General features: G+C 42.6%; 1 protein-coding gene across 1 annotated transcript; it reads left to right on the top strand.

Annotated features, from left to right (window-relative positions):
- Nucleotides 1-34: 34 nt before the first annotated feature.
- Nucleotides 35-7,978, top strand: LOC135581237 (translocase of chloroplast 101, chloroplastic-like). Its single transcript, XM_065084482.1, has 2 exons — nt 35-4,150; nt 7,708-7,978. The coding sequence occupies exons 1-2, from the start codon at nt 196-198 to the stop codon at nt 7,722-7,724; spliced, it is 3,972 nt and encodes a 1,323-aa protein (XP_064940554.1). The 5' UTR covers nt 35-195; the 3' UTR covers nt 7,725-7,978.
- Nucleotides 7,979-8,274: the final 296 nt, after the last annotated feature.

The following is an 8,274-nucleotide window of genomic DNA, read 5'->3' as shown; positions in this document are numbered from 1 at the left end:
TGCCTTATCCGATCTAATGCCGCCTGCTCTTCTTACCCCTTCCCAGCCCCATTCATTCATTCATTCATTCATCCATCCATCCATCCATTTGATAGCGCTCGTCATATAGATTGTGGAACCCTTTCCACCCAAAACCCCCCTCTCTCGCCTTCCTTTCCTCTTCTCCCACTCCTCTAGTCGCTCTCCTCCTTGTCGATGGCGTCCGAGGCGAGCGGCGAGTCATTCTTGGCCGAAGCAAAGGGAGCCCCGATGAGGAGCGAGCCCGACGAAGACGCAGGAGGGGACGGGGCTCCCCGTGCCGCCGTGGAGCCGGAAAAGGAGAGCACCGATGGCTCGCCTCCCGCCTCGGCGGCGGCCGGAGACACCTTGACGACCACCTCCTCGATTCCTGTAGCACAGGAGACTCCGGACGACGACCCCGACGAGGAGGCGTTCCAGGAGGCGCTGGAAGATGGGGACGACGATGGCGTTGATGGGTTGTCAGATGCCGCCAAAGCTTCAGGCTCGACGGATGATGTTGAACTCATGGAAGGAGAGGAAAAAGGTGAGCCCCCGTCGGAGACTCAGGTTTTTGCCACCGTCCAAGACAACTCCCAACATGAGATCGTGGAAATGGTGTCAAGTGAAAACCCTAGGACAGAGGAGACTTCACATGGTGAGGTTTTGGCGGCTGTGGTGAAAGAGTCGGTGGATAATTCCACTTCGCAAAGCACCGAAACGAAGCCAATCGAGGATGGTGCTGTCGTGGCTGGAGGTGTGGATGGCGACGAGGAGGTCGGACTCCACGATGCCCAAGAGGGGAGTGATGAGGACTTGGTCGAGGAATCGGGAGAGTCTGCTGTCCCTACTATTGATGCTGTTGAGGAAGAGAGACATGGAGCCGAACCTGATGTTGTGGATGAGGTGAAAATTGGTGTTGCTTTAGCCACAGTTTCCGATCAAAATGTCTACCCTGCTTGTATACCTGCCACAGAGGAGATGGAGACAGTAGAGAATCCCACTTTGCGCATCGAATCAAACCCAGTCGAGGATGAGACTTCTGCAGCTGGAAATGTGGATAGGAATGTGGAACAAGCAGAGCCTGATGATCAGGGAAAAGATGGAAGCTTGGTTGATAATTTGGGAGAACCTGCTACGCCTGTTGTCAATGTGTTACTGGAGTCAAAGACAGCAAAAGACGAGTTTGATACTTCTGAAGAAGGGACAGGCGGAGGCAAAGCTGATACGGACGAGTTTGGATCTGTCTTAAGTAATTCTTCTATCCAGGAGACAGTGGATGAGACGCTAACAAAAAAATCTGAGCAAGCTGCAAATGAATCTGAGGCAAACAATGATGAGCCTGTGCCTGAGTTGGTTCCAGAAGGGGAAAATTCAATATCAGTTCAAGATAGGCAATCTCCATCTATCACAGCTGGGGAATCAAGAAACAGGGTGACCGAAAGAGATGAGTTTGGGGCTTCTGGTGCCAATGAAGATGGAACTGCTCGATTACCAACTTCAGTGACAGAACCAGAACCAACACCGTGTGAAGATTTGACCGATCATGTGCAAGGCCTTGACCAGGAGAAGGCAGAGGATGAAGACGAAAACTTAGTTTCTGATGGACCACCTAGGGTGGCAATATTGGCGAGCTCAGAAACTGCAAAACAGCTGATAAATGAATTAGAAGATGGCTCTTCTACTGTCACCCCTCATTCAGCATTAGATGGCTCAAAGGATGTAGATGGCCAGATTATTTTGGATTCAGATGAAGAGTTAATGACTGACGAGGAGGACGGAGGAAATGAAATGATTGATTCTGACGCATTGGTTGCACTTCTGAAAGCGGCAAGCAGTTCCACTGCTGATGGAGGTATCAGTGTCACTTCTCAAGATGCTAATAGAATCTTCTTGGTCGACCGTCCAGCTGGTTTGGGGTCCTCAATTCCATCTCTGAAACCTGCTCCTCGTCCTGCAAGATCAAACCTTCTTAGTCCTTCTGAACTGGCTGTAGCAGCAGAGCCTGATAATCAGATGACTGAGGAACAAAAAAAGTTGCATGAGAAAGTTGAGCTTATTAGGGTGAAGTTTCTACGTCTTGTTCATAGGTTGGGCCATTCACCTGAAGACACGGTGGTAGCCCAGGTGCTATATCGTCTGAGTCTTGCTGAAGGTATTCGTAGTGGAAGGCAAACCGGCAGGGCTTATAGTCTTGAGAGTGCAAAAATGAAGGCTTTGCTGCTAGAACAGGATGGAAATGCAGATTTGGATTTTTCCTGTAACATTCTAGTCCTTGGAAAGAGCGGAGTGGGCAAGAGTGCAACTATAAATTCTATATTTGGTGAAGAGAAGTCTCCAACCAATGCATTCAAACAAGAAACAACTTCTGTCAAAGAGATTGTAGGAACCGTTGAGGGGGTTAAGATTCGCATTTTAGATACTCCAGGTCTTAGAGCTTCAGGAATGGACCAAGCATCAAGTAGGAGAATCTTGGCATCTATAAAGAAATACACGAAGAGATGCCCTCCAGACATTGTTTTGTATGTGGACCGAATGGACACACTGACCCGAGATCAGAATGATTTGCCTCTGCTAAGAACAATTACAAGCACTTTGGGTTCATCCATATGGTTCAACGCCATTGTTGCTCTCACACATGCTGCATCTGCTCCTCCGGATGGACCAAGTGGTTCCCCTTTGAGCTATGAGGTGTTTGTGGCTCAAAGGTCTCATGCTGTTCAGCAGTCCATAAGGCTAGCAGCTGGAGACATGCGTCTGATGAATCCAGTGGCTCTTGTTGAGAACCATCCATCTTGTAGAAGGAACAGAGAGGGACAAAAAGTGCTCCCTAATGGTCTATCATGGAGGCCACAGATGCTGCTGCTCTGTTACTCTTCAAAGATATTATCTGAAGCTAATTCACTTCTAAAGCTTCAAGATCCATCTCCTGGAAAACTGTTTGGTCTCCGTTTACGTCCCCCACCGCTTCCCTTCCTGCTTTCTTCTCTGTTGCAGTCCAGAGCACACCCAAAACTTCAATCCGATCAACATGGTGACAATGAAGATTCTGATATTGACCTAGATGATTTATCAGATGCTGATCAAGGGGAACAAGAAGATGAGTATGATCAGCTTCCACCATTTAAGCCCCTGAGGAAGTCTCAAATTGCCAAGCTGACCAAGGAGCAAAGAAGAGCATATTTTGATGAGTATGATTACCGAGTTAAGCTTCTTCAAAAAAAACAGTGGAAGGAGGAGCTCAGACGATTGAAAGAGATGAAGAATAGACAGAAAGGGTTTGAGGATGATTTTGGGCATGCTGATATGGTTGAAGATTTTGATCAGGATAATTCCCCTGCAACCATACCTGTCCCTTTGCCTGATATGGTATTGCCACCTTCTTTTGACTGTGATACCCCAACGTATCGATACCGTTTTCTAGAGCCAACCTCACAGTTTCTTGCTAGGCCAGTACTGGATACGCATGGTTGGGATCATGATTGTGGTTATGATGGGGTAAGCCTTGAAGAGAGCCTCGCTGTTGCTGGCCGATTTCCTGCTGTCTTATCAGCTCAAGTGACTAAGGACAAAAAGGAATTCAGCATCCATTTAGATTCCTCTGTCTCGGCCAAGCATGGGGAAAATGGTTCTACTCTCGCTGGCTTTGATGTCCAGGCTGTTGGAAAGCAACTTGCTTACATTCTGCGGGGTGAGACCAAGTCCAAGATATTGAAAAAGAACAGGACTACTGGAGGGATCTCCGTAACTTTCTTGGGGGAAACCATAGCTACTGGATTAAAGCTTGAAGACCAACTTTCTATTGGGAAGCAAGTGAATCTTGTTGCAAGCACTGGTGCTGTTCGAGCACAAGGTTATACTGCATATGGAGCCAATTTGGAGGTGCGACTCCGAGATAAGGATTATCCCATAAGCCAAGCCCTTGCCACCTTGGGGTTATCTTTGATGAGTTGGCATGGTGATTTGGCTTTGGGTGCAAACCTGCAGTCTCAATTCTCCATTGGGAGGAATTCAAAGATGGCAGTTCGCGTTGGGCTGAACAACAAGCGGACTGGGCAGATCACTGTCAGGACGAGCACCTCTGAACAACTTCAACTTGCACTCGTGGGTATCATACCCATTGCAATCTCTATCTTCCGGAGCATGAAGCCTGGTGAGTTTACTGTCTTAAAAATATCAGTGGAATAAGACACTTTAACTCTCTCCAGTTTCAGCATAACTTCTTTTGTAGCCTCTTTATGTTCTATCTATTAATATTTGCAGTTCTCAAATTAATTTTGGTCCATGATTTCTTAGGATTATGATACTTGGTTGTAGAACTAAGTTTGAATAAAAGCAGGAATAGTTCATTTTCAATTTAGTTCATATGTAAGATAAGTGCATTATTTTTTTTTGTTCTAATGCTAAAGGCGTTCATGCTTGTGTGCTCTGAGGTAGCTTGTTTTGGACTGTTCTGATGCTGAATGTGTCAGTTTACCTTTGAATTTTAAGCGAACTATTTCCATTATTAATGATTTTGGTAATCAATCTGTGAACATTAGCTATTTTCTTGTGTAATGAGGATTTTTAAATCAGTTATTTCGTTTATAGCTATCAGTTTATAACTGGAAAATAATTACTCACATTCACCTCAGTTTGCTTCGAAAATAGAAGATTGTTGGTTATGAGCTTGAGCTGTCCTATCAGTGCTGCTAGCAGTCCACTATGAAATCAAAGAATTGGTATTTTGCTTTGCACACCGATGTAGTTCTAAGCTGAACCCTGCTGATTACAATAACCTGCTTATTTTCTTTCAAAGAAAATTATCTTTGCCACTAACATTTGGTTGAATCCAGATCCATATTTACTACAGCAAGCATAGTTCCATAAGAAATTTGTTTGGCTATTGACATGTTCAATTTATCTCCATTTTTTGTTAATAAGGCTATTTAGTTAGGATAATAAAAAGCATTCATTGTCTTTTACATTGTTTGGTAGAGTTCTTTCTTGGAGTACATCATTATTTATCTTATTATTTAAAGTTTGCTGGGATAGCAGCTAAAATAAATAGAATATTCGTTTGCAATTTTGGCCAAGGTGGATGGATAGGCGGAGTCTGTTAATAATTTGGTTAAAAATTGCTTTGGCGTTTGGTTTACATATAATTTTTTATTTTGTGACATGTCCAAAGAAGACATCAAAGTTGTGGGAAGATGAGTTGAGTCAATTATGATGATTTCAGCGATGAGAGGTAAAGGATGATATAGTTAGACTTTCATAGAAACAACAAAAAAAGGTTTGAATGTGCTTTGATTTAACTAAAGATATTTCCTTACACAGAGTTTAATGGTGGATAAAAATTCATGTAGCCTTCCCAAATATAGTTGGAACAATATGTGTTGTCAATGGAAAATCATCTATAGTTTTTTCATAATAGGCATCTCTGATTTAGGGAAAAAATTGTTTGGTTTACGTTGGTCTTGAAAGTTGGAGATGTAGGTATATTGTGATATTTTGAACTAGTCACCTTGATTTAGTGATGGAAGAAGTTCGGAAATTTTTGTACCTTATTTTTATAAAAAGGAGGGAAAACATGCCAACCAAGAATGGCTGCTAAGAGGTTGACACAAGGAAGACAGCTTTGCAAAGAATTTAAACAAATTTCTGATGATCTCTAAAAGTTTATGAAAACTACTTGTTACCAAATAAAATTTTTTGAGTTTGGACCTAAATGTTATGCAAACTAGAATGATAGATACAATCTATTCGGAGAACGAAAAGTTAAAGAAATTTTAATTGATAGGGGCTTAAATATTCTTTTATCCAACTTGGGTTTTCCTTTGTTAATAATGGACTATCTTTCTAGTGCTTCATAAGATGAGAGGAAAATGCATCTAGCCATAAAAAAGCCTTCCTTCTATTGCAGATTGGAAAAGGTTTGTCTGATAAGAGATGATCAGATGCATGTTTGTGCACCAGTGATTTAAAAAGCGCTAGGCGCCAAAATGCGCCAAGGTCCAAAAACGCCCGAGGCGCTAGGCGCTCGCCCGAGCGAAGCGAAGCGCTAAAATATAAAAATATATAATATAATTAATAAATATAATTATTTAAAATTTTAAATAAAAATATATCATTAAATTAAGAAAATCTAAAATACAAAATCACAATGTCACATTAACAAAAAGTTTGAAAATTCAAAACAATAAAATTTTACATCAAAGCCATTTATGTTGAAACCTAGCAATAATTTCAAATAAATAAAAATTAACAACATTAAAATCAAAATAATATATTATTAATCTATTAATAGTATTGAAAATTAATCATTTTAAAATTCAAATTAAACTTAATATTAAGAGTATACTGTATACTGAGCCTGATGAAGAAACGAGGAAGCGGCGACGGCAGCGGCAGCGGGAAAGGGAAAGGGAGCGGGAGGCGCGAGTAGCGGGAGGGCTCGCGGGAGGCGCGAGCAGCAGGAGGGCTCGTGGGAGTCGCGAGCAGCGAGAAGGCTCGCAGGAGGCGCGAGCAGCGACAGCGGCGAGCAGGAGCGACGAGCAGCGAGATCGGGATCGGGAGCGGCAGCGGGTTAGGGTTGGGTAAGGGTTATATCGGTTTAGTTGGTTCGATTGAACCAACTAACAACCGAACCAGGACCGAACCAGACCTAAAATCCTGGTTCGGTCACTTGGTTTACCCAGGCGCTCGCCCGAAGCGCCCAGCGCCTGGGCTCGGGCGAGCGCCCAGCGCCTGGGCTCGGGCGAGCGCCCAGGCGGCACCTGTTTGAAGCGCGCCGCCTGGGACATTAGCAAGGCGCTCGGGCCTCGCCTCGCCCGAGCGCCTAGGCGAGCGCTCGAGCGCCTTTTTCAATCACTGTTGTGCACAAACACTCCTCGCAAGCTCAGTGGCAAATTTCCATGATAATAACCAGTTTCGTAACTTGTCATAATTTACTTCATGTCAAATTGGAAATACTCATTCTTTTTGGCAAGATGAGATAGACGTTTGTAAACAAGCATTGCTGTGCCGGTTGACATGGGTCACACATGATGACCCTGCTGCAACTTAAAGGCCAAGTTATCGTCATGCTTTTCAAGGCTATTGTTCAACCACAAATTTCCATGAAAATAGTGAATTCGAATAAAAAACATTGTTTGCAATAGCATTATGCAAATTGCAATGGTAGGTCAGAATCTCTTGGGCCATAGCACATGTTTCTCCTCCGTCTCATTCATTGTGTGGTTTGTTTTGGCTTCTCTTTGATAAATTTCTTACTGTTGTCTTTTGGTAAGATGCATTGTCAAGATCCAATCTGATCATTTTTCTTTTGGTATCATATGCTGGTAGTCTTATTTGATTTGTGTGTTCTTGGGTTCTTGGTGGTCTGGAAGATTTAATTGTAAATGCCAAACATGATAATATCTCTATGCACTGATGGGACAAGTTGTGTTGTACATTTCTCATTTCATGATTTCATCAGCAGGTCAGTTTGTTTCCGAGACGTGAAGCCTAAACCAACCTTCTTTGCTTGGTAGTTCAGTTTTTCGTGTAGCTCGCTAACAGCAACAGTGTGTTGGTTGGTTAAAAAACTGACTGTTTTGTGTTGGAGGCTTATGATTGATTGTGTATTTTTCCGAAGCACTCTTTTTATATTAGAATAAGTTGAGACTCTAATTCAGAAATCTTTGTTTATTTTGTATTCTCATTATGCTTCCCTCATTATATTTTCAGATGTCAGTCTGGACTAGCTGTGGAGTTGAATTCCTGGGTCTCTGTTATCATCTAACCGGTGGAGCTTGGTACTTTTTTTTATATTCTAAGAGGAAAACTCTCTACTTTTCAAGTTCTTATTTCGGCAGTGTCTTTTCTCTTTTCCGAATAAGTGCTGGACATTTTAGATTTATATCCGAAAAGAGTTGTTTAGTCATTCTGGTATTTGTGTCTGTTTTGGCGCATGTTTTGACATATTTGGATAATGCACAACACCCATTTTGATGAACAATTTGAGATGTTATAGAACCATGTAGTCGATTTGAATAGAACACTGCTATTCAGTCCAATGAGAAGGATGACTCATGTTCAGGCTTCATGACCTCCTTGACTTAGCTCTAACCAAGTCTCCTTTTCACAATCAAAATTGCTCCATAAATTTAAATTTTCTCGTAGGGATGTGTTTTAAATAAATGGTTTGACATTCTAATCATCTGTTAGCATGTACACTGATTCCCTCCCTCTCGTATGAATATCCTTACTGTGACCGTGGACAGAGGAGATTAATGATATGGAATTAGGTTCCAA

The sequence above is a fragment of the Musa acuminata genome, chromosome BXJ1-9 (genome assembly GCF_036884655.1).
Source record: "Musa acuminata AAA Group cultivar baxijiao chromosome BXJ1-9, Cavendish_Baxijiao_AAA, whole genome shotgun sequence".
Taxonomy (NCBI): Eukaryota; Viridiplantae; Streptophyta; class Magnoliopsida; order Zingiberales; family Musaceae; genus Musa; species Musa acuminata.
The sequence above is the reverse complement of the archived record's forward strand: the minus strand, read 5'-3'. Positions and strand labels throughout refer to the sequence as shown.

Coding starts and splice junctions, on each gene's coding strand:
- LOC135581237 (XM_065084482.1), top strand. CDS start 196: ATGGCGTCCGAGGCGAGCGGCGAGTCATTCTTGGCCGAAGCAAAGGGA.